A 27,428-nucleotide genomic window follows, 5' to 3' on the forward strand; every position below is an offset into this window, starting at 1 on the left:
TATTTAGTATCTTCTGGATATCTTGAACAACTTCACTTCTTCGTCCCATTGATTAATGCTGATGAGTCTGTGTTTGATCCATCTTCAGTCAATGACAAGTAGCTCAAAGCTCAGGATCTGCCCTGGATCTCACTGCACTTCATTAACAGTAATGAACCCATACGCAAAACAATACATTTCTCTGGCCAAATATATTTGAAATTTATGCGAAATATAAGCTTAATTAAATATATTTTTAAATTGAAAATATATTTAGTTTTAACCTTCATATATCAACATACAGGACTGTACAAAAGTCTCAGCAAAGGCCACCACCAGCAGCTTTGTTGTTTTAATAAAGTTTTAATGTCCATCCCCTATTTATTTTTGACTTTTTATTAAGATACAAACAGAAAATACAGGAAATATGTACACAAAATTAAAAACAAAACAATTTTCTGAACTAAATGTCTTCTTCAGGCATCAGACAACATTTAGTATGACCTCTCTTGGCACGAAACACATCTTGATCTTTTTTTGAGGAGATTGAAGTCTCCTCAGATTAGGAAATTAGGATTTCATTTAGCTTTAAGAGATTGCCTGCTATTCCTCAAGTGGAAGGGGAGTTTACACTTTATACTTCAGCTTATACTTCTATACAGTTTTTATACACATTTCCTGTATTTTCTGTTGCATACTAAAGAGACTGAGAAATAATTATATATGATCACTATACCATTGCAAAAACACCACATCTAATGTTGACATGGCGGCCTACTTGCACTGTACTGTATATTTCAAAATGTATTTCAAGGAAAGCAACTACATTTCTAATTTTACAACCCATATGGCAAGATTGTATATACACATCATAAATATATGCTAAATACAAGCTAATTTTATAAATTATAAATTGAAAATATATTTAATTTTAACCTTTTCAAACCTGGTGTTTTACCCATTACCAGTTTGTGACAATGTTTTTCTTCCAATGCAACACCAATATATTTAAATATATGGAGGGCTATATATATATTAATAATATAATAAATGCTTTAAAAATATTATTTAAATATATTTTAAAATATAAAAAAATTGTGAATGTTTTTAAAACATTCCAAAATATATTTCAGTAAAAATATTTTTTGTATATTTAAAAATAAATTAAAAAACATATATTATCTTCAGTGCAACTCTTGTTTGCTTATTCAGCCATTATAGCTCTATAATGTCATGAAGTGCTGTTCTTCTGGACACTTTTTTCCATAACTTAACTATTAAAGTACATTGTTTTGTGAAAAAGTTAATTGATTAGCCACCTTGAAATTTGTCCAAAAATGACCTTTAAATGTTTTAAAGATATCTTATTAATGGAATTTTAACTGTTAAGAGTACATGGGCACAATGAATGTCTTGGTTTCGTTTGGATATAAATTTGATGACATTGGAGTGTATTGACGTGTTGTCATCTTATCAAGTAAAGACCAAGGATGGTGTGAAAAATTGTAACTTGTGCTGATGTGAACCCTACTGACCCTCTCTGAGATGAACGACGATCCAGACCCTATCATCAGCACCTCTAATCTTGTATATAAAATTTAATGTGACATTAACCCTTAATCAAACATTCTTATGATCAAAAAAGGTAAAATGATATCAAGATGTTAAATAGTTTTAGCTGAAGCAATAATCCCAGCAAAGTGATTAAAAGCCGAAACTGAACTTCAATACTTTGGCTTTATTTACACCATTGCATTCATTTCAAAGACACACATTCAGCCAGACTTCAGGAGTAAATGCCCTGCACACTCATACACAGCACAGATACATTACATTACATCACATTATATTACACTGGTATGGGCATCCAACCAGATATAGGTACGTTCCTAATAGACAAGATGAGAAATGACGGATTTAAAGAATGTGCAAAAGGGTTTTCCTTAAACCCACATACCATCAATAAGAAATGTTTTTTTTAAATCTTTACAAATTAAAACTTCCCAACAGTTACTGCAACAGCCTTTGATTATCTTTGGTATTTTCTTCATTCATTGAGACACTTTTGGTCTGATGATTTCTTTTCTTTTTTTGTTTAAGAATAAGAATTTCTATTTATAATCTATACTATAATTGTAAAACCTACATAAAATATCATCTAAAAGGCAGACACAGTTGCATGAAAACTGAAGTATAAAACCCACACCACCCAAAGAGATCAAATACTGAAGCTAAAAACATCTGAATATCAAATTCAGATAAAGTCATCTGAAACAAAAAAGCCATCACCCATCTCATCTTACATTATTATTCTTTAGCTCTTTATATGTACACTACACAGTTGTGCTGGCTGAATAATAAATAGTTCTGCTGGTATATCTGTGGTGTGTTCACAGCCCTTATACAAACACAGTGAAGTAAACGTCTCTCCCCATACGTCAGTAGTCCAGTAGTTCAGTTTTCCATGTTTGAGTATGCATTCATTGTTGATCGTTTCCTCCCTCTGATCTTCAGAGATCCGTAACGTGCCTGTGACCAATGGAGGACAAGAATTTGTTACCATGACTACAGCCATGCGCACAGCATGCATCAGAACACATTAGTCTGTCCTTAAACTCAGAAAATAATGAATGCAGGACTAAAACATTCATTTTGATTGAATACTTTGACATTACGTTTCAATTCAACTAATCGTATATAAATCCAACATGAACCAGTATTGTGTATTTGTATAGACAGAAACTGTAATGGCAATAATATGTCCTAAAAACTGTACTAAAAAAATATTTACAGTAAACACATTACCAACACGTACAAGTTTATTTTGGTATTAGTTTGTTATTGGAAAAGTTTGGTACTAGTTAATTTGTATAAATTAAAGGGATAGTTCACATAGTTCTGGACCAAGGTGTTTAAAAAGGCACCTCTGAGAGCACCACTGCTTGACACGTGTTGTCTTCTGCAACAGCACCTAACAAATGCATTGAATTGTTTGTATGTGCGCGCACGTGTGTGTGTGTGCGCGCGCGCAGATGCATGTTTTTACAGTTATTAAGTAATCATGATTAGGGTTTTAATGACGCGCTCGCATTAATGTCATCAGTTTTAAGAAGGTTGCGGTCATGACAGTGTTGCTCTTGCTTTTTTTGTCCACCAATCAAGTGATTTGTTATAATAAGTAAAAAATTTACAAATAAAAAAACGAGTAAACTACTGCCCCGCCCCCCGATACTATTGTGTATCGCCGATCTCACAGGCTGACGATAGGAAAATGGGGCATATCGCCCAACACTACTGGACACCAGACACAAATTGGAGTTTTCCAATGACAGACTGGAAACCCGGTTTGCATAGGCTCAGCGCTGAAACGATCACACCACAGCTGCTTCAGCTCTCATTATGTATGTATGTGAAACCAGACTTAGCAGCTAGGTCTTAAACTGCCGAAAGTAGCATCTATGTACATATATATATCTATGGTCTGAGCTGGTGTGATTTGAATGGAGACGGGGACTAATTTGCATAATTATGGTTCCACGTATATTAAATGCGTACAGGGTATAGTTACATTCAAAACTATTTTTAAGAATGAAGAAATTACTGAGATAGAAAAAATGTTTACTTTATTGGTAAGAGGAAATACAGAGACTAGAGAGAGGAATGTTTATTTCCATATAGTTATTTATGTCTAGCGATTTGTTTATTATTATTTATTTTATCTACTATTTTATATTTATTTATTTATTATTATTATTATTATCATTATTATTATTATTTTGTTGTTGCTTTTATGTTGCTTGTATAATTCGGGATGGGAGGGTTTTAAAAGGGGTTTATGAGGAGACAATTTGTGATCTCCTATTTTTCATTGAATGTATAACTATGTACAGTCTTGTTAAATTCTAATAAAAAAGATTTTTAAAAAAAGAAAAGAAATGGTTTACATATACTATTATGATGCTCAAAGATGGATTTTAAGTAAGACTGTCAAAATTAACATGCTCATTTCTTTTTTTCTGAAAAAGTGTTATATTAAGGAAAATATAGAACAGATAAAAATGTCTAAGTTAACTCATGACAGTTATGCGATTAATCTAGATTAAACATTTTATTCGATTGACAGCCCTAGTTAAAGTGATCAAATTATCGACTACAGAGGGACTTTAAACTTCTGCCGCTTTTAAACTAAGAGCAATAATGTGTTTTGTTTTTAATGTGAACAGCTATCTGAAAATAAATAACAATACCAAAAACACAATTTGTAATATTTCCAAAGGAAAATGTATGATTGATTAATAATTAATTATTTAATCTGTAGTTAGTTGCAACTAAAGATCTACAGCTTAGAGAGCTGAAAATGAGAGCTGCTGTTATAAATGTAATTTCAATTTGAAATTAGTCCTAATATTAAATGTCAGTGAAGGTAAATATATAAAATCATCTTTCAGTACTCACATCTCTACGCATTCTTGAGCGTGTGATTTTGACGCTCTGAGATCGTCTGACGCCGTGCTGAGAAACGGCTTCATCTTCAGAGTACACGGGTTTCCCTTCTTCATCGCTTCTGTCATCATCATCATCGTACTGACGATAATACTCTGAAAAACACAAACATCACTCACTTACTTCTGATTTAATATAAAGCCAAAAGAAAAGAAATTATACATCAGGGTTGGGTTAAACATGACAGCATTAATTAATCTAGACCAAAATATTTTATACAAAAGCAAATGCATTTTCCTTAAATACATTCACCTTTTCGACCATGAACTGCATATAGGTGCAACTAAATGTTAAAATGGTAATTTGTGATTATGAGAGAGAGAGAGCGAGCGAGAGAGTGAGTGATTCAGTGCTGGTTTCAGTATGCTCCTGGCACCATCTCCTCTGGGCTCCCAGGATAACACTGGGAACTAGGCAGAGCCAGCCTGTGCCAGGACGCCCAACCCTAATACAGCCCAAGCACTCTCTCTCACTTAAAATAACATGATCAAAAGATAAAAACTTTACACCACACAGCACAGCACAGACAAGGAGGTCTATAATGATACTATGCATACAATTCTCAATTCCACCATCAGGGGGCAGAATGTATACAGAAACCGATCGTTCTGAACACTTTTCTTTGTTTCCGCACCCACCTACTGTTTCTAATTATTATAACATAACTGCATTGAGAAATTGATAAAAATGATTCATTTGACCGCTTCTTGTGTTATGATGTGGTTTTCTGCAGGCTAAGCAAAAGAGAAGTTAAAGATGATCAATATGACACCGCAGCCGACAGGTCTTTGTTATTGTCTGTGGAGTGCTAGCAGCTTTCAAGTCCAATTCAACCTTTAACCAAGAAAAAGATAATTTCTCTCATATCCATATCTAAAAATGAATTGGATTTGACTCTGTGCTGATAGGTTGAGGATCTGATAATACATTTTGTTTATTTGTAGTTTTTCACCAGGCTTGCACACACTGCAGGAGGGAAGGAGGTTGCTCTCCAAAATCTCGCAATACATGGCCCGGTCATCCTCTCCTTAATACAGTGCAGTCGCCCTGTCCCATGTGCAGAAAAACACCCCCAAAGCATGATGCTACCACCCCCATGCTTCACAGTAGGGATGGTGTTCTTTGGAGGAAGAAGAATGATGAGTACCATCCTAACACGTTTAGTGGAATTAGGACCAAAAAGTTCTATTTTGGTCTCATCTGACCACATGACTTTCTCCCATGACTCCTCTGGATCATCCAAATGGTCATTGGGAAACTTAAGACGGGCCTGGACATGTGCTGGTTTAAGCAGGGGAACCTTCCGTGCCATACATGATTTCAAACCATGACGTCTTAGTCTATTACCAACAATAACCTTGGAAACGGTGGTCCCAGCTCTTTTTAGGTCATTGACCAGCTCCTCCCGTGTAGTTCTGGGCTGATTTCTCACCTTTCTTAGGATCATTGAGACCCCACGAGGTGAGATCTTGCATGGAGCCCCAGTCCGAGGGAGATTGAGCTTCTTCCATTTTCTAATGATTGCTTCCAACAGTGGACTTTTTATCACCAAGCTGCTTGGCAATTTCTCCGTAGCCCTTTCCAGCCTTGTGGAGGTGTACAATTTTTTATCTCTAGTGTCTTTGGACAGCTCTCTGGTCTTGGCCAGGTTAGAAGTTGGATTCTTACTGATTGTATGGGGTGGACAGGTGTCTTTATGCAGCTAATGACCTCAAACAGGTGCATCTAATTTAGGATAATAAATGGAGTGGAGGTGGACATTTTAAAGGCAGACTAACAGGTCTTTGAGGGTCAGAATTCTAGCTGATAGACAGCTGTTCAAATACTTATTTGCAGCTGTATCATACAAATAAATAGTTGAAAAATGTTATAGATCTTTGCTCTGCTCTGCTACTGTTCGGACGCTTTTGCTTACTGCTCTGCGCTTTGCTCTATCGCTTTTATATTTTATCTTATAATTTTAACTTCAGCAAATCAGCATAGTGCTCAAACAACAAAGCTTGGCATCAACGTCAATTTACAAACTTTCGGGACTGGAGGATTACAAAAAAGTGGAATTTTTCATCCGTCTAGCCTCCCACCGCCATCAGCTTACATTCCAGAAGGAAAAACACAGCTGCCTTCATTGAAAAGGATAAGAAAAAGGAATGCCTCATCAACAATCTACTTGCTGCACAAACTGCCACAGACTTTTACAAAGGATTGCTGTTCTTGAAACAAAGTTACTTACAGGACTACCAAACCAGACGGAACACACAACAGAGCTTCGTCATCATGGACGCCCTCAGCAAACAGCCGGTGAGTCCCATAAATCTAATGATCAACACACTAATCAATGGTACAAACAGGGAGCAAGACCCAAAATCACTCAAGAAATCAGTCTGTCACGAGCATCACATTTTGCCGCAATAGCTTCCTCTACCCCAGATACAGCTAGGACAAGGATTGCAAACACTGACTTTCTACCACCACCTATACATCTTGAGAACAGATTTGAAGTATTAATGAATATGAGTGAGGAATCCCCAAATGTGATAAATGTGACTAAACACCGATCAAATCAGCCAGCAGCTAACACTGATGCTAACTGCCGCTCAAGATCGAGCAGACAGCGGCACTCAGCGCAGAGCGCATCCGAGCCCAGAACTCTGATATTAGGTGACTCAATAATCAGAAACTATAGCAACAGAGACTCAACTACGTGCTGCCTTCCACAAGCAACCGTTTCTGATGTAAACAGGGAACTTAAGAACATTCTGATGAAACATAAGACTGTAAATCGAGTTGTCATTCATGTAGGGAAGAATGATATTCACAAAGAGCAATCTGAACTCCTTAAGAGGGATTTCAACAAACTTTTTGAAACACTCAGAACAGTAAAAGCTCAGCCGTTCATCAGTGGACCACTTCCAGCAAGAGGAACAAATAGGTTTTCACGTTTGCTTGGACTTAATACATGGCTGCAAAAAACCTGCAACATAAAAGGATTGAACTTTATCAACAACTTCAATCTTTTCTGGAGTCAGAGACAACTATTTAAACAGGATGGCATCCACCCAAACAGGCTGGGTGCAAGAGTTCTAAAGGACAACATCTATTTCTCCCTTCATCATCCTTCAGCAGTGTGTGCCAATCCACTCAACCTGAATGGCACACACACACCTGGACAGAGTATGAATGACCACAGGACTTCTTTCCAGCACCTGAATGGACATGATGTTGACATATCCCACAAGGACAGAGATAACACCACTCAGCCACAACAACCACTGCTCATGGACACAATCTCAGCTGAGTCATGCCCACAGAGCTTACTACAGTCAGACTGTGTCAGATTAGAACGGCTCCAAGATTCAGCACCCAAGGACGACTTTCTGGAAAACAGCCAGGGAAACCAGGACAACATATCACAGCCTCCGGTCACATCAGAACAACAGGACTCCTCACTAGATATGTCATTCCTCTCTCCAACATCCCCGCTTTTGACCTTCTCCGGAAAAATGGAGGAACTGGTTTATGCTGGAACTAAACTATCCCACTCTATTGCTGCAAGCCCACAGATTTCAACCAGAAAACAGCAAGCCCCAAAACCACCAAAGCCCGTGGGCCCAGTTCCCCCTCCTCGTCCTGTGAGAGCTCTTCGGTCTCTGACACAACGCCAAGGCACACACCCTCCTCCATCTGCTGTAGGTGAACCAAAAACAACTGATAATGGCTCTCAGTGATGTGTGTCGGGTTCCTGCTATGAGAATACTAATACTTTTATCAAATGTTTACAAAAGCAGGAACTCAGTGTGCCTATATCTTTCTCTATTTCTGTTTTAGTACATGATAGAAAGTGTAAGGCTAGATCAAATCGTGTGGCAAATCAATCTAATCTGCTGCCTGTGACTTGTCAAACTAAGATCTCTGTTAGGAAAAAAAATTGTACTATTAAGTTAGCACTTTTAAATATCTGTTCACTTAAAAACAAATCACTTCTAGTCAGCGACTTAATAGCCACAAACAACCTGGATTTTATGTTTCTAAATGAAACATGGCTAGAAGAAAGCTACAGTGCAACAGTCCTTAATGAAACAGCCCCTCCTAACTTTACCTATTTGAGTTTTTGCAGAGCTGCTAGGAGGGGTGGAGGTCTTGCTGCTCTTTTTAAAGATGTCTATCAATGTAAGCAAGTGTCATTTGGGAATTACCCGTCTTTTGAACATCTAGGTATTGTGTTGAAAGGTACCCCACGCATTCTACTGATCATTATTTACAGGCCCCCAAAATACTCTCCAGCATTTGTTGAGGACTTTACAGAACTGTTATCAATGATTTCCTCAGAGTTTGACTGTTTTGCTATTGCTGGAGATTTTAACATTCACATAGATAAGCCAGAAAGCATTATGACAAAAGATGTCACAGCTGTTTTAAATACTTTTGATCTGACTCAACATGTACATGGACCCACACACAATCGTGGACACACTCTAGATTTAATTATCAGTAAGGGTGTAAACATTTCATCAGTTGTTATTAAGGATGTAGCACTGTCTGATCATTTCTGTATTTTCTTTGATATATTAATCTCTCCTACTATTGAAACTAGATCTGTGTCTGTCAAAAAGAGATCCTTAAATGAGAACACCAGTGTGCTATTTATGAAGGCTATATCTTTAACACCAAGCATATCTGCAGACTCTGTTGATTTTCTCCTTGATTCCTTTAATTCGAAAGTTAAGAGTGTAATCGATGATATTGCTCCTGTAAAAGTCAGGAAGAAGAATGGCAGGCAAAAATCACCTTGGAGAAACTCAACAGAGGTGCAGAATATGAAGAGACAATGCAGAAAAGCTGAGCGCATGTGGCGGAAGACAAAACTTGTAGTCCATTATAATATCTATAAAGACAGCCTTCGTGCTTTCAGTGTGGAACTAGGCAAAGCTAGACAGACTTTCTTTTCAAATATTATAAACAAAAACATAAATAACACACGCACTCTTTTTGCTACTATAGAGAGACTAACAACCCCCCCAAGTCACATTCCAAGTGAAATGCTCTCAGACAGCAAATGTAGTGAGTTTGCTAACTTCTTCTCTGAGAAAATCAATAATATCAGAAAGGTGATCAGCACATCCTTGAGCTGCGCCGGGGTCAGACAAATCAGAGCACAACATCAGAAAGTAGTTACGATGTCTGATTTCGAAGCAGTTGATGGTAAAATTTTGGAAGAAACAGTACAGCATCTTAAAACATCAACCTGTGCCCTTGACACACTCCCAACATCTTTTTTCAAAAGTGTCTTTAACTGTTTAGAAGCAGATCTCCTAAAAGTGGTAAATTCATCACTTCACTCTGGGACTTTTCCAAAGTCCCTTAAAACTGCAGTTGTTAAGCCCCTCCTGAAAAAGAGCAACCTAGATAACACTGTATTGAGCAACTACAGACCAATCTCAAATCTTCCTTTCATAGGCAAGATCATTGAAAAAGTTGTTTTCAATCAGCTGAACAAATTCTTAATTTCTAATGGTTACTTTGACATTTTTCAATCTGGTTTCAGACCACACCACAGTACAGAGACAGCGCTCATAAAGATAATAAATGATATTCGCCTCAACACAGACACAGGCAAACTATCAGTGCTGGTGCTACTCGACCTCAGTGCTGCTTTTGACACTGTCGATCACAACATACTTCTTGACAGGCTGGAAAACTGGGTCGGACTTTCTGGGGTGGTCCTGAAATGGTTCAAGTCATACTTAGAAGGGAGAGGTTATTATGTAAGTATAGGTGGCCATAAATCTGAGTGGACATCCATGACATGCGGAGTCCCGCAAGGCTCAATTCTTGCGCCACTCCTGTTCAACCTGTATATGCTCCCACTAAGCCAAATAATGAGAGAGAACAAAATTGCCTATCACAGTTATGCAGACGACACCCAGATCTACTTAGCTCTATCCCCTAACGACTATAGCCCCATTGACTCCCTGTGCAAATGCATTGATGAAGTTAACAGTTGGATGTGCCAAAACTTTCTTCAGTTAAACAAAGAGAAAACTGAAGTCATTGCGTTTGGAAACAAAGATGAAGTTCTCAAGGTGAATGCATACCTTGACGCTAGGGGTCAAACAACTAAAAATCAAGTCAGGAATCTTGGTGTGATTCTGGAGTCTGACCTTAGTTTCAGCAGTCATGTCAAAGCAATAACTAAATCAGCATACTATCATCTCAAAAATATCGCAAGAATTAGATGCTTTGTTTCCAGACAAGACTTAGAGAAACTTGTGCATGCTTTCATCACCAGCAGGGTGGATTATTGTAATGGCCTCCTCACTGGCCTTCCCAAAAAGACCATTAGACAGCTCCAGCTCATTCAGAACGCTGCTGCCAGGATTCTGAGCAGAACCAGAAAATATGAACATATCACACCGGTCCTCAGGTCTCTACACTGGCTACCAGTTACATTTAGGATTGATTTTAAAGTATTATTAATGGTATATAAATCACTCAGTGGACTAGGACCTCAATACATTGCTGATATGCTCATTGAATATAAACCCATCAGATCACTCAGATCATTAGGATCACATCAGCTAGAAATACCAAGGGTTCACTCAAAGCAAGGAGAGTCAGCTTTTAGCTATTATGCCAGTCGCAGCTGGAACCAGCTTCCAGAAGAGATCAGATGTGCTCCAACAGTAGCCACATTCAAATCCAGACTCAAAACACATCTGTTTAGCTATGCATTTACTGAATGAGCACTATGCTGCGTCCGAACTGATTGCACTATATTATATATGCACTATTTTAATTATTTTCTATTTCTCTTGTTTTTAATCTTATTTTTAACTGTTTTATACTTTTATTCCTGTCTTTTTTTTTTTTTACACATTTAAACAGTTTTTATTAAAATCACATTTATTTTCTTTTAATTGATATTTCAAATTCATGTATCTTTGATTTTTGTTTTCTCATTTCTATGTAAAGCACTTTGAATGACCTTTGTGTATGAAATGTGCTATACAAATAAACTTTGCCTTGCCTTGCCTATATTGTGATTTCTGGATTTTTTTTATTACGTCTCTCACAGTGGACATGCACCTACGATGACAATTTCAGACCCCTCCATGATTTCTAAGTGGGAGAACTGTCAAAATAGCAGGGTGTTCAAATACTTATTTTCCTCACTGTATATCTCAACCTGAGCTACCAGTCCTCAATACAGCCGTTCACACATCACAACATAAATATGGAGGCCAACCCTCAAAAATCTGTTTTGTATTTAAAATGTTAGTAACTTATGCTAATGTGTAAACACGGTTCAAAATTCAGGTCTGCAATATTCTATGTAATTTGTGATGCAAAACACAACTGGTAGGTCTCTTTTTGGATAATCTGAATCATTTCGTGTTACTTAAGATCAAATACACTTTTCAGATCCATGCTTCCATAATGCAGGTTCTTCACATAATAAATAACTTGATCATGTGATATCTAGAGGCGTTTTAAAGCGTTCGTCAAAGCTGACCTCCGCCTCTACATTAAGTGAAACCCGACAATAAATGACAGGTGAAAAAATAACACTTACATATATCTCTTTACACCTCCTCTTTCAGATTCAATCTACAATTAGCAGCTGGTTTAATCCGTCAGGATCATTCACCTTGGCTTTGAGGATCTGAAAGGGAATGGCATTTTGGAGAAGCTGGCTTTCTGACGGCTTCATTGCAGACGAGATGGAAATGACCTGGATGCCGGCAGAATTTCAAACGCGACGGGCGCATTAGCATACCCAGATAGAGGCACATTAGGTATTCCGCTCAGAAGCACCGAGCCGTTTTTTTCTCTTCTTCATCTTCTCACAAAGCGGCACTAGACCTTTCATGCTACGAACGTGCAGCCGTTGCTTATTACCCTTCTGTTCTCCAGACAAATACCAAATACATTTCCCATCGACTCTAAAGCCAACGCTGTGTTAAAATCCAGCAGAAGTGTAAGATTTGCTTGAGATATCATTACTGAAGCTCTGTGTGTGTGTGTTTTTTTTACACTACTGAAAAGCATCCTCACAAATCTCGCTTTATTCCCAGCTCCCGATAGCTAACGCCATACAAAGGCTGGGTCCAACACCTTAAAATACAAACCTTGCATGCAACAAGGGACTAGTGAATGTAGTGTTTGCATTACACCTGTGTACTACGATGCATTTGCTTGGTTGTTTTATGAAGGCAAATTTATTTATTTTTCTTTGCTTTGCATTCTCAACTCTGAGTGTGCAGTTTGAGAGTTAAAAAACGGACTTTTGTCACAATTAAATTAGATTTCTACCAAAAAATTGTTATTATAAACATTTGCTTGGACATCTAAAATGTATTTTAATTTATTCTAGATTAAAATAAGTTCCAGGGACTCCTGGTTGTCTGGAATTCATAGCTGAGGGTCCGCTAAATAATATGCCATACATTATAACATATTGTACTGTATTCTTTAAAAAAAAAAAAAACGTATTTAAAATTGGGAAATATCACAACAAATGTTATTTGTTTATCACTATAAAACAGAAATATTTATGTTTAAAAATGTACAATAGCAGCTGCTCAATACAAAGATCAATAACAGCATATGAGAGTTTTATTTATAAGGGGGTCCTTGGTAATTTTTCTTCCCTGTAATGGTGCATTCACACCAGAAGTGAATGAAGCGTTAAAGGAACAGCTACACTTTCTTTTGAAAATATTCTCATTTTCTAGCTCTCCTAGAGTTAAATATTTGATTTTTACCGTTTTGAAATCCATTCAGCCGATCTCCCGGTCTGGCGCCAACACTTCCAGCACAGCTCAGCACAATCCATTGAATCTGATTAGACCATTAGCATTGCGCTCAAAAATAACCAAAGAAAATTTCCTATTTAAAATTGGACTCTTTTGTAGTTACATCGTGTACTAAAACTGACAAAAAATTAAAAGTTGTTATTTTCTAGGCAGATATGGCTAGGACTATACTCTTATTCTGGCGTAATAATCAAGGACTTTGCGGCCATAACATGGCTGCAGGAGGCGCAATGATATTACACAGCACCTGAAAATAGTCCCCTTGGTAATATCATTGCATATTGAGACTACAAGCTAGCTAATGACGGCAAACTGAGCATATTCGCATTTGAATTTCATGTGCAATTGATGCAAATTTCAAGCAAATCATATGATGTTTTGGTGCACCCCAAATTGAAAGTTGTCTGTAGCATTTTGCCTCTTGTTCCACAGATGCAAGAAAATCATTCATGATAGGAACAAGATCCAAATATATTAAATAAGCTGACTATACCTATACCTATGAAAAGCACAGCCAGGGACTAAAGAACCAAAAGTTATGGAAATACAGGAGGGTGTGTTAATAATAAAAAGAGGTAAAACGTACCAGCTCCATCAGGCTGGTCCTTGTTGGCTCTTCTGGCCGGATTGTTGCTGTTGTATTGCGCATACTCATCATCTTGAGAGATCTGGGTAAGATCTTGCATGCTAAAGCTTCGGAGTTTCTCTGTGATGGCACCTTGACCCTGTAAAGACACAAAACATGACATCTATCAGCACTGAACGGTTTTCAACTGAGCACAACAACATTGAATGGACATCCGTGACGACATGCATGTGTATAAATAAATTCATACGGACAGATAATTTAGGCTCTGTTCCAAAACCCAGTGATACAGTCTGCTGTCTACTGCCTACATAAACAGCTGCTTTCAATGACAGCATGCACCAAAATAAACACAAATGTTTATTCTCACAAGTGATTGATTTAAACACCATGTATAGACAGCAACATATACAAATAGCTGTATAACAGTTCCACAAAGCAATGTGCTTGAAAAAACGCCACCATTTTTTTTTACAAGAGTTTACTATTAGCATAACGCTAAGATAACAACTATGCTATTAATATAAATAAACATACTACGCAATATTGTGTTTATTTTAACTAGACAAAGCTATTTACATCAGTACATTTAGATACCCATTAACTGTTTCTCAGCCAGCGTTAAAAAAAAACTTGACTTAACTGTTTTTGGATCAGTGGATGCTTCTTTGTTTTATAAGTTAAAGCACCACCTAGTGGATAATAGCTGAAATATGGATTGCTGTAAAAACTCGTCATTGGCAGGGAAGCATTTCTCTTATTTGACGAGAAAACTCGTCAATGGCGGGGAAAGAGTTAAAATAAGCATATTTATTATCAATATCCGTCAATGTAACAGATTTGGCCAAAGCAACATTACATTCAAAGTCAATGCTAAAAAGCACAAATAGACATGAATCGGGCATAGACATAGATTTCTGCGAACATGCAATATTCGCCTGAATCGCATCTTACGCGCAAATTAAAAATTTCAATTTGACAATGAAAATTAGCATGACGCATGCTTGTGCAAGCCAATTAGCGAAGAGATTGACACGTCTAGACTCACATGACCGGCTGTATCTAAAAAATGGAGAAGAATATTGTAGGGCCCTATAGTTTCCGCGATCACGGAATCGCGGAATTGGCTAATTAACACGGAATCTAGTATTAACGCGGAAGTTTACATATTTTGAATAAAATTATGTTTTTGTGTGGGAGACAAACATATGTCTGGGGGAAATGCAGACCGGGTAAGTAAATCTGGGCGACACGCCCCCTCCCGTCATTTCAGACCCCCTCCAAAACACTGAAACCATGGCGAAGCGGCTCTCCACGACTCTGCTTTCGTCAGCGAAAAAATTAAGAAATTCGACGCTAAGCACTTAGTTCCGAGCAGGTCTCACATGACTTTTATGTGACCGGAGAACTGTTATTTTGGAAGTTTTGTCAACACTCTGTTCACGGTGAGCGCAAAGATACATGCACTCTCTCATCCACATCTGTCTCACTGTACCTCTCTCACGTGCACGCGCTCACGCATCTGTCCGAAGTGCGAACACAAATCCTCATGTATTTGTTCAGTTTTATGCATTTCAAGCGAACTGAGGCAAACTAACTATCCCTCGCATTTAAAATATAATCATCTGCATAATGGCCCGCTCTCTGTCTCGCACGTGCAAAGAGCTGCGTGCTCATGCTGTCCTAAGTCAGATCACTATCATGTGTATGTTTGTAAAGTTATATGCATTTCAAGCGATTGTGTATAAAATATATCCGCTGGATTGATGTGTTTAAGGCACTTCTGAAGGCACCACTGCTTTGACACCTTGTTGTATCCTCCTGCAACAACACTAAACAATGCATTGAATTGAGTTGCGTCTGTATGTGCGTGTGTAAATGCATCTTTTATAGTCATTAAGTAATCCTGTTATCCAGTTTTTCCCCAAATCATTTACATTTTAATCATTAACATTAAAGGCACACTCTTTTTATGACTAAAATAAAAGTAAAGGGTAAAAAATATAATTGCCAAAAATTAAAACGGATTTTATAGGGCCCTAATATTGTTTTTATTCATGTGTTAGGCACAAAAAACTAGCAATCCTACAAGTGATCAAGAGCGAGTAAAGCAATGCAAATATTTGCTTTGTTTTCTGCTTTCTTGCCTACATGACCGCTCCCTAAATTACCGAACAGAGCTTCACTGAGCACAAAACATTAGAGAAACTACACAAAACATTGTCTGGATTGGAGTGTTTTTAAGGCCTAATGGCAATATGGCATGATGAAACTATTGATCATTAGTGATTAGCCAGAAAAAAACAACTAATAATGCTAGGAACTCAAGTGGTAAATGATGTAGCATCCACATGCAGTAGAGATTCATGTGTCATTACCTGAACCGGAGACGGTCAGAATGCAGTACTCCTGTACAGCAGTACACATCAGTGATAAAACATCAGCATTAAAGAGGATTTAACAAACAATAAACCAAGAACATCCATGATTAGAAAAATCTGGCTGTTAAAATGTGCCTGTTACATGCTCAGTACATCCCACTTCAGAGAGACATCATTCAGTTAAACAAAGAGTCAGAACAGGACAGTGGTGCTATTACAACATCAGGCTTATTATATTAATGCTCCACTAACACTAATGGCCTGGGGTTGTTTCACAAGGAAACCATGACCTTTACTTGCGAGTCAAAGTCATTAGTGTATCATTTATTACTCATGCTGCGCTCTGTGCCGGCACACATATGCTCTTCATCGTAAGACACAAAGTCAACATGAAACGACATTCACAAACCCAAATAAGGCAACATGAGCAACAGAAAATAAAATCTATATTATTAATCTATAAATTATGGAAAGCAGGCGTAACATACTTGTTGTTTCAAATTCTTTGTTAGTTGCTATAATTAAACTAATATAAGCTATATGAAAAGCTTAGATGCAAAACCCTCTTAGTGCTTACCCACACAGGTAAGATATTAGATTAAACAATCTACTATTTACAAGAGTTACGCAAAACGCAGCGTGCTGAGGACATCTGCTAGTCATACCCGCTGTGTAAATGCAACAAGAACAGTATATTTACATTCAGTGATGTGTAAACAATTGCAAAGGCTTTTATAACAGGAAATATGCAATATAAGTTAATGCCATTCAAGGTAAATTATTTGCGCGGGTACGGCTCAAGTGAGCGAATTAAAGCTCACGTAACACACGCTGTTTCTGCATTTCTGATGTTAATCTGGAGTACCTATAGAGTAGTATGACATCCTTTATATCTCAGAAGAGTGTTTAGTTTAATCAGATTTATAAAAGAAAGATTAGCTTTACCGAATCTTTCCGATAACGTACGAAAAAATGACAAAGGAGGAGTTATAACACGGGAGGAGCGAGTACGAGTGATGCAACACTATACAACACTGTTTTAACTTATGATTCACTACATGTTCGTGTCATTTATATAATATACACGCGCCTATTTCCAACATAAGACAGACGTCTTACTTACCACGTGTAACTCGTCATGACCCGGTTCTGAAAATCCACCGCATCAAACACACACGCAAAACTCCGCTGTTAATCCGGATAATAAACTATATCCATTGTTTCCATAAGGCTGGCTTTCTTCTCCTTACATCCAAAAACACACTTCTTGTTGTGCCATTGTTGACTTTTGAAATTAAACAAAGCTGAGTGGCGTGATAAGCTGTTAGCAAGCTCTAGCGTCTCCCGCTGACTGACGGCTGGGCGGGGTTTTCCGGGGGAAGTTTTCCGGCGGAAGCCCATATAAAGAAGTGATACGTATCGAAAACCCCTGAAACGTCAGTTAGAACCGTAATCGAAAAAAATTAGCCGAAACTTGTACGAACCCTGGCGAAGTGCATTCGGCACAGAAATACTCTGAAACACGCCCAACTGCTGTTTTGACACTTTGCCTACGTTAAGCATGAGGAAACAACTATATAACTGTGTTAATAAGTCAGAATGCTTGAAATACCATTAAACCCCCCCCCTTTAAGTTATCGCTATCATCTGGTGATGTGGACGCTAATATAGTTTTTATTATAGCTAACCTTATAGATATTGTTAAAGTGTGAACATCCCTTAACCTCTTAAGACCTGAGATTGGGTTTGTCTTTTATTTCGATTTCTACCAGCTATTTTGGGGTTAGGAAGAACCAATAAATATAATAAACAAATATTTTTCATGAAGCAGTGTATTTGTCCATGTTTGTGTACAACAGGTTCCAGTTACACAGAATTACGTATTATGGTGCAAACAAAAAAAATGGTCTTAAGAGGTTAAAGGGGACATTTCACAAGACTTTAGGATCAAATAAATCTTTGTTGTCCCCAGCGTGCGTATGTGAAGTTATATTCCCCACAGATCATTTATTATAACATGTTAAATTTGCCACTTTGTAGGTTTAAGCAAAAGTGTGTGTGCCCTAAATGCAAATGAGTTGATCTCTGCACTAAATGACACAGTGCTGTGGTTGGATGGTGCAGATTAAAGGGCGGTATTATCCCCTTCTGTCATCACAAGGGGAGCCAAATTTCAATGAGCTATTTTTTCCACATGCTTGCAGAAAATGGTTTACCAAAACTAAATTACTGGGTTGATCTTTTCACATTTTATAGGTTAATAGAAGCACTGGGAACCCAATTATAGCACTTAAACAATTTTTAAGTGCAAATCAAAGCGAAAGTATTTGTGATCCACTCTGGCGAAATGAGTCAGAAGTCGCAATGTTCCATTTTAAGATATGGGCCAATAATGTGGAAAAACAATTAAATATTTAAAATATTCAAATTATATTCAAAGAACAAACATTCAAAAATAATCTCCCAAAGTTTCGTAGTCCAAATAATTGAGTAAAGGTATTTAAATGACTATTAAAGTTGAAAGCATTTCACTAAATTTGCTGGAAATGAACACAATGCTTTTCTCAAATCCTCTCGTCACCTTGGAGCATTTCCCGGGTATCCCCTAAAACGTCACAATCTCTTCAAATATGGTGTTACACGATGTATATAGAGCCAATAAAAAAGCTTAGAAATCTACACAAACGTTGATAATTTGTCAATAGGAAGCCACGGGGCACGCTATTGGTCCAGCCATTCTCCTGTCAGACTCGCAGGGCTCTGTGTAAACAATTATTTTAACCTAATATTTAACTGTTGGTATCTCCGTTATTTGTTATGCTGTAAAATAAATAGTTTATCCCTTTAAAAATGCAATGGATCTACAAAAAAACTATTTTCTCAGGTTTTCAGTTGGAAAAAGAGGGCAGACGACCATAATTCAAATGTCTATATCTTTAAAACCTTTCAATGTATGACTTTGACTAGGATATCATTTGAAAGCTTATGATCTCCCCCATTGATACCAAAATCTCAATTTTAAAATTTGGGTCACTGTGACTCATTTTGCTGGATCAGGTCACATTTCATGAACATCTAATACATGCAGAGAGCATCTGGGTATTATATAATGATTTCATCATCTCATTTTTTTGATGAAAGTGGCGTTTAACAGCTTTTGCATCTGAGCTCCTCATATTACTGTGAGAACTGTTGAGAAAGACTGTTACCTCATCCCAAGTCATGCCTGAAAATGGATCTTGCTATTGCTTTCAAGTTATTACATTTTGTTCAATTCTTTGAAACAACATGCACAATAAGACCAAAAATGTGTTTAAGAAACAGGCTCGTAATTGATTTCACATGGACTTCTTAAAAGTGGGACACATTGGACTACAGACAACTTTAATAATATAAACCAGATGAATACATATAAACAATCCAAAATAATCTTGCCTACAAAGACACAAACAGACAAACAGACACACTTGCCTTGACAGCTGCAGATACAGCCGCAGTGGCAGCGATGCTCAGCCCCTGTCTGCCAAACTTCACCATGGTTTCATAACTCCGTTCCTTTGCCTGGACTATGTAGTCGTCAATTTCTCTTCAAGGACAACAGCAAAGCAAAAAAACAATGAGTGAAAGCTTATGCAAATTTGGTTTGGCAAATTAGTAAAGCAGTACAGAATCAGTACTTCTCAACTATTGGGTAAGGAAGATAAGGGAAAATGCAACACTTAATATGGCCACTTTGGTGACGGAAGTCCCGTATTCCAGATAAAAGAACATATCATCAATGGATATAGACTGATGAGTCACTGAGGGAGGGGCTTTGTACGGTCATGTGAGGCGCTTGCCAACATGAGCACAAGGGCAGTAGCAGAAACGACCTTTAAAGAGGTGGTTTTAGTGCAATTTAAGCGTAAGAAACAAAAAATATGGTAGAGTTAATGTTAGGTTTAATTGTTGGTCAGAAAAATGTGACCAGTGCTGGCAAAATAAGTAGGAATGCGCAGTGTGTAATTTTGAGCTAGAGGCAAAAGAAATTATAAATGTCGATTTTGGTCGACATTGAGATTTTCATAAAAATAAGTACATTAAGGCCTCATCTAGCGATCTCAATGCTCTAAATAGTCATTAAACATTTAAAATGATCTTTATTTGTACATTTTCTGAGATGTGTACCATCCTAAATGCTTAATCTAATACAGGGGACTCAAACCTTTTTGTGAGTAATGGCTACTACAATGGATAAAACAATCTGGAGGGCTACTTTTTTGATATATTCTAATTAAACCGCTTTTTTACACTTACGCTTGTTTTATCTTTGTTTAAAATGTTAATATACATAAAAGAAGCCAAGCCAATATAAAAAAATATGTAATAAATAAATATTAAAATTAAGGCTATTAATATAATGTGCTTTGGTGGGCAACTCACAGACTCTGTGCGGGCAACCTGGTGCCCATGTGCAATCTAATACAAAGATGTGAGCATCCACAGGACTGCTTGATGTTAAAAAAGTTTTAAGAGCGATAAAAAATGTAAAAAAAAATTCCTAACCCACACCACCCTGACATATACACAATATTACAGTTTTTAAAAATATCTGTTTTGTTTTTGAACCTTAAAAATCTTTAACTTGATTTCTCTGTCAACTTTGCTGTAGCTCTGTCATTTTTTGTCAAATTCCAATAAATCATACATCATTTTCAAGTTTTTTTAATAGAGAATGTCAAAATATCAATCTCATTTTTGAAAATTTGCTCATTTCAACTCAATTTGCCAGCACAGGTCACAAATGTTGTTTAATTGTGATTTAAAGGATTAGTCTATTTTCTTTTAAAAAAAAAAATCCAGATAATTTATTCACCACCATGTTATCCAAAATGTTGATGTCTTTCTTTGTTCAGTCGAGAAGAAAATATGTTTTTTAAGAAAAACATTCCAAATTAGATTTTTCTCATTTTAATGGACTTTAATGGACACCAACACTTAACTCAACACTTAACAGCTTGTCAAAAATGAAAATCGTTTCGCTAGATAAGACCCTTATGCCTTGTTTGGGATTGTTTAGAGTCCTATGAAACTCTGTTGAAAAAAACTGTTAATTGTTGAGTTAAGTGTTGGGGTCCATTAAAGTCCATTAAAATTAGAAAAATCCTGGAATGTTTTCCTCATAATTTCTTCTCGACTGAACAAAGAAACACATCAACTTTTGGATGACATGGTGGTGAGTAAAATATCTGGATTTTTTAAGAAAATGAACTAATCCTTTAAGCACATGATTTTACAGAGAAGTCTCTACCAATTCAAGTAGGATTTGGTCTTGCATGACATGCATGGCTGCCAAGGGGAGCAACTTAGCAAGAAATAAAATTAAATGGAAATACTACCATACAATTAACCAGAAACCAAATATTTATAATTTTGTCAATTGGACATTTTGGAATCTTTATGCACTGGTTTCATTCAAATTTGGTGAAACACCTAGGGCTAGTTTGCAAAAGTTTGTTTTGCAAAACACAAAGTGCTAAAAATTTCCGTAGACAATTTCCGTAGTATTTTTCTTGAACCAACGATTACTATGATTGATAGGATAGTTAAAATGAACCTGTTTGAAAACAATCCTTATTTTTGTCAAGTCTGTTTGGTAAGGCTAGTGGTGAAGAAATTACATACTTATCCATTAGGGACAAGTTTTATTATTTACGGACGCAAAACAAGTCTGGTTTACCTGTGTTCAGCGCACCATTTGGGGTCCGAAAAATAAAATTAGGGTCATGAAGAAAAATATTGAGAAGCACTGATCTAAAAGTTTGATAAAACTGAAGAGTAGAGTTACTCTTTCTCTGGAGGTCAGCAGAGGATGGAGGAGTTTTCTGTAGATGACACTCGCCCCTCTCGTGTAGGGAGACAGAAGCCAGATCAAAAATGCTACCTTGATCTCATAATAGAGAGGAAACCTTTAGATCAGAGAGGAGAGAGAGAGATACAAGCACAGACGTTAAATCCGATGAATGCACTGATATAATTACACTCATTAGGGCTGAATTCCAACAAATTAATTTGTGTGACTCCAAATTAAAACGGCGACTTCATTTCATTAAACCCTGATTGCTTCCCCACATTCCTTGGTTTAGGGCAAATGAAACAGCATGCTTGTTTAGCCCAACATGAATCACATATAATCAAGTAAACAAGGTAAAGACTCATGGGTATGAGCATCCATCTCACCAGGACACTGTCATATCTGTGATGGTCTCCACCACTGTGTACAGCGCAAAGACAATCCAATACATCATCCATCGCACCTGAAAAAAAAATATCTGAAGCTCATTTTCAATTCTCAGGCATACATAACACACGTTCAACAAACAGCAACTTTTGTCAACATTTATAACTGATATTAAAATTCCATGGATTTAATGCCCTTTATTGACAAGCAAGCACACATATCCCTGCTTGTGCGTGTTTGTGAGATGTAGCCGTCATTGACAAGCACATATATTCCACGCGTGTTTGTAAGCCGTGACTGACAAGTACATAAACCCTGCGCGTGCCCGTTTTTAATGATGGAAAGCATGAACCATTTGATATTAAATCAAACTTACTGCGGAGTTAAGGAGATCTCACTTGAAACGGTCATCTTTGTGACGCGACAGTCAGCACATGGTCATTTTAAAATCCGTTTACAAGACGAATGCTAGGGATGGGCACCGAACTCGGTACTTTTATAGGCACCGACCGAATTGCGTCGGTACTACCCAGTATCGATTCACATAAAATCAATCGGTGCTCTATTTCGGTACCTGAGAGAACATGTCAGCGCGCGGCGTCTGGTACGCGCGCACGCGCGCGCGAGAGAGAGACCGTGTGGGAACTTGGTGACACCCCTTTGCAACTTGCTTAATGGCTAACAAAAAGCGATCTAACGTGTGGTTAAATTTCACAAAGGATGATGCAGACAATGCTACCTGCAATATTTGTAACAGTAAGTGCAAGGCAGGCAGTAATACATCCAACCTGAGGAAGCACTTACACAATGTGTATTTAAAAGCACAAGAGGGCTTATTAAGATGCGTTTTCGTCGATCGGATCACAAGTGGACGAGAGACAAATTCTGTAAACACCTGGTATTTATCAACACCAGTCCGTCTCTTTTGTCCACTTTCGACCGCTTCTCTTCTGATTACTTTGTGGTGGTCCGTGGAGACTGCGGGGAAGTCCCTCTGCTTTCGTTTTAACGCGAGCTGGAGCTGGCTGTTTAAATGGACGCGAACTAATTTGGCGCTGCTTGTGTTTTAAGTAAACATGCTGCACAGTGTTTTGTACATGAATATGTTGGCGCTTTCTCTGATTTTTAGCGCAATTAATGAAATAAGACCGCGCAACTTTCATGCGTTCGCAAAATGAAACTGCGGAGATCAGCCGCTTTTAGTTTTATCAATGAAAGCCCACAAGACTGTGTGTTCACGCTAAAAGTCAGAAATGACGTAAAACTTTGTGCTCAATACCTCAGATTAGATAAATGGACGGAGAGAAGGCGGTCTGTGTGACTGTTCGAACACAAAACCACATGCGGACCAAATGCCAATGCTGGCCAGCTTGGCAAAAAAGTATCTGTGTCCAGTCCTTTTCTACATCCTCACTGTGTCCCTTGCTGTAGAGAACACTCGCTCTGTATTGTTTTCTACATAAAAGTTTACTTTTATGTTGCTTTTATGACGTTTATGTTCATTGACCATTTGTCTTACTTATATATTTTATTTATTTATTTATTTATTTATATGTAAGACATATGCCCTGGATGTTATAGGGATTTTTTTGTAAAGATTGTGTGTATTATTAAACATTTTGAAATAAATAACATAATGTTGAAAATGAGAGGTTTGGGCTTATTATGTCCACCGAAAGTCACTTAAAGGTGCAGTGAGTAATTTTTAGAAGGATCTTTTTACAGAAATGCAAAATAATATATAAAACTATATAATCAGGGGTGTATAAAGACCTTACATAATGAACCGTTATGTGTCTATTACCTTAAAACGAGACCTTTTTATCTACATATTCTGAGGGTCCCCTTGCATGGAAGTCACCATTTTGTGCTGCCAGTTTTCTACAGAAGCCCTTAAAGGACAATTTCTTTTACTAAGTTGTCTCCAACAATGAAATGTTTGTCCGGTGGCGGCTACCGTAGCTTTTTTATGCGTTTCAAAAGCGAGGGGTGAGACATGGACTAAGCCGTTGGTTGCAGTTTGCAACCTCACCACTAGATGCCGCTAAAATTTACACACTGCACCTTTAAGTCAGAGTAAAGTACCGAAAAAGGTACCGCTGGGCACCGGTATCGAATTCCAGGTACCGGTATCGGAACCGGTACCGGTAAAAATGTGAACGGTACCCAACCCTAACGAATGCTCTTGTTATGTTTAATATAAAGTTATACCTACATTGCGTTGTAAAAAGAATGAAATTATCTTGATATGTGCTAAATTTATGAAGAATCAGTAATCAAATTTTGGCTAATCCAGATAATTTACTCAACACCATGTCATCCAAAATGTTGTTGTCTTTCTTCGTTCAGTCGAGAAGAAATTATGCTTATTGAGGAAAACATTCCAGGCTTTTTCTCATTTTAATGGACCCCAACACTTAACAGTTTTAATGCAGTTTCAACGCAGCTTCAAAAAACTCTAAACAACCCCAACAAGGCATAAGGGTCTTATCTAGCGATCTAGTCATTTTTGAAAAGAAAAATAAAAAATATGCACTTTTAAACCACAACTTCTCGTCTTCCTCCGGCTGTGTGACGAGCCAGCGCGACCTCACGTAATTGCGTAATGAAGTCGAAAGGTCATGTGTTACATATATGAAACGCACATTTGCGGAGCATTTTAAACAATAAACTGACACAAATATATTAATTAGTATCATTCCACATACAACAACGTCAGAACGGTCCTCTTTCTCCACACTTGTAAACACTGGGGCGGAGTTTCGCATTCGTCATCCATGACTTCTTGACATGATGACGTATTATGTGAACGCTGGCGCGTCACAGGAGCGCATATTTTTATTTTTCTTGCCAAAAATAACAATCGTTTCGCTAGATAAGACCCTTATGCCTCATTTGGGATCGTTTACAGTTTTTTGAAGCTGCATTGAAACTGCAATATTAAACTGCATTAAAACTGTTAAGTGTTGGGGTCCATTAAAATGAGAAAAATCCTGGAATGTTTGTTTCAAAAAACATAATTTCTTTTTGACTGAAAGACATCAACATTTTGGATGACATGGTGGTGAGTAAATTATCTGCATTTTTTTTAAGAAAATGGACTAATCCTTTAATCCAATCGATGTCCAAAATAAATTAATATTGGATGATAGTGACATATAGAGAATCTCTAGTTCAGTGCTTCTTCATGAAACGCAGAGAGAATTAAAGTATTGTGAAGCCCAGCAAATGCATAACACTCACCCAAACATTAAACACTTGATACAAGAATATTTAAATAAAATCCATACATTTTTTCCCCTGTTCAAGGTAATGAATGCCTAATCTATCCACACAGCCCGGCTCGCTAACATAAATCCAAGCGCACCTCTTTCCTGAAAGGAGCTGAAAACAGTCGAGTGTAGCGAAAAATCATTATGGCCGTGACATTAATTTCCATCTCGGCTCTTTCTGCGGCAGGACCTGTTTGCTATGCTGTACCCTCCTCTTCTCTCAACCACAGTGAGTTTTTTGCGAGCTTCTTAGCATTTCAATTTCAAAAGCCCGTGCAGACGGTCATGTGATCTGCAGCCTTGAGCTTCAGCTCTCCGAGGTATTAGGTGATATTTTCAGCCTCGCTGAACAAAGTCAAATGAATCCACGCCGAGACTGCATTACCAGCCTGACAGGAGGCGTCACGTTTAATTGGTGTCCTCCCGGTGAACCTTCAGCGGTGTGAGAGGGATCAATGCGCCGCAGGATAGCCACGACCAACCGTCAATCGAAATTCTCCGGTGGCCATCCGCTCTGATGAACGAAGCGTACGTTATAAAAACGGCATCGATATCAGCCTCCTCCCTTACAACGCCCGACAATATTTATTATAATTACTCCAGATCAATTTGAGAAGATGCAAGCAGAATTTCAAGCACTTTGTTCTGTCGCCCTATACAACTAAGTCGAAAGCGATTCAGCAATGGGCTGGCACCCAAAACAAGCATACCTTATCTGCTTGACGCTGACTGTGGATCAGGAGTTATGATGCCTGGTTTTCCAAAAGGAAGAAAACTCTTTGAAGTGTCTCGAATGTAAACGAACACGTTCCTTTTCTCCTTAGCGTGTGTTACTGTGAAGACGTTTATTTGTTCGCAGTTTAAACCGTGCGACAAGACATACGAGACGGCCTGCTCTATGTTTATCTAACAAACAGGAGTTGTAGAGATTTGCTGCGAGCCGAAAACCCACAGACAGCGGTTTCTAAAAGCATCTATTCTGTGCTGGTAAACACAAGCATTAAACTTTATTTAAAGTCCAACATAAACCAGCAACTCCAGTCCACTGGGCCTATAAAAAGGTCTGCAGCACAAAGCATCATTTGTCCGGTCCTATTTTGGAAATGATTTGAAAGCAGGTTTCTCAATTACCCGTCTGCACTCGAAGGCAAACGCAGCAACGGCTATGACATGTTTTAAAAGGGCTGCTTTTGTGGTCGATTGAGCTTTCTTCTTTTTTTAAGGGTTTGCCATTAAAAATCTAAGTTTACTGAAATTGAAATGACTTTCCATTCAAACATTCAGGAACATTCGGCAAAGCACATAAACACCCATGAGCTTTGGCTGCCGGTCTGTTTATTTCATCTGTGAGTGATTCAGTTTACATGAGCGTGTCCTTACAGTCACTATGTTGGCATGCAACCAAATAATCTGTTTGTAATCATATTAAAAAGTCCTCATGTAAACACCTTATACAATTGAGGTCAATCAGATGCAAATTTCGATGGTATTGAAAGGGGTGGTGTACTCCGATCTGTGATCCGATCATCAGGAGAAAAGTACGCATGTAAAAGTGCGAATTGCAGTATTTTCTCAATCGGATGCAAAAATTCATTGTGCACATGCACAGAAGAACTGTGCTTAAGTTTACGTTTTATATTTACCTCTTACTTACGTATCACATGATTCTTGTCA

The 27,428-nt window shown here is 37.7% G+C and overlaps 1 protein-coding gene across 1 annotated transcript in view; it reads right to left on the reverse strand.

Annotated features, from left to right (window-relative positions):
- Nucleotides 1–1,702: 1,702 nt before the first annotated feature.
- reep3b (receptor accessory protein 3b) overlaps nucleotides 1,703–27,428 on the reverse strand; it is a 42,741-nt gene continuing 17,015 nt past the window's right edge. The window contains exons 3-8 of the mRNA XM_073866686.1: nucleotides 22,482–22,558; nucleotides 22,089–22,210; nucleotides 19,734–19,846; nucleotides 13,882–14,020; nucleotides 4,435–4,577; nucleotides 1,703–2,508 (exon numbers count right to left, since the gene is read on the reverse strand). Coding sequence (XP_073722787.1) covers nucleotides 2,434–2,508; nucleotides 4,435–4,577; nucleotides 13,882–14,020; nucleotides 19,734–19,846; nucleotides 22,089–22,210; nucleotides 22,482–22,558 — 669 coding nt within the window. The 3' untranslated portion in view covers nucleotides 1,703–2,433. The remainder of the gene's footprint in view (nucleotides 2,509–4,434; nucleotides 4,578–13,881; nucleotides 14,021–19,733; nucleotides 19,847–22,088; nucleotides 22,211–22,481; nucleotides 22,559–27,428) is intronic.

Source organism: Misgurnus anguillicaudatus, chromosome 4, assembly GCF_027580225.2.
Source record: "Misgurnus anguillicaudatus chromosome 4, ASM2758022v2, whole genome shotgun sequence".
Classification (NCBI taxonomy): domain Eukaryota; kingdom Metazoa; phylum Chordata; class Actinopteri; order Cypriniformes; family Cobitidae; genus Misgurnus; species Misgurnus anguillicaudatus.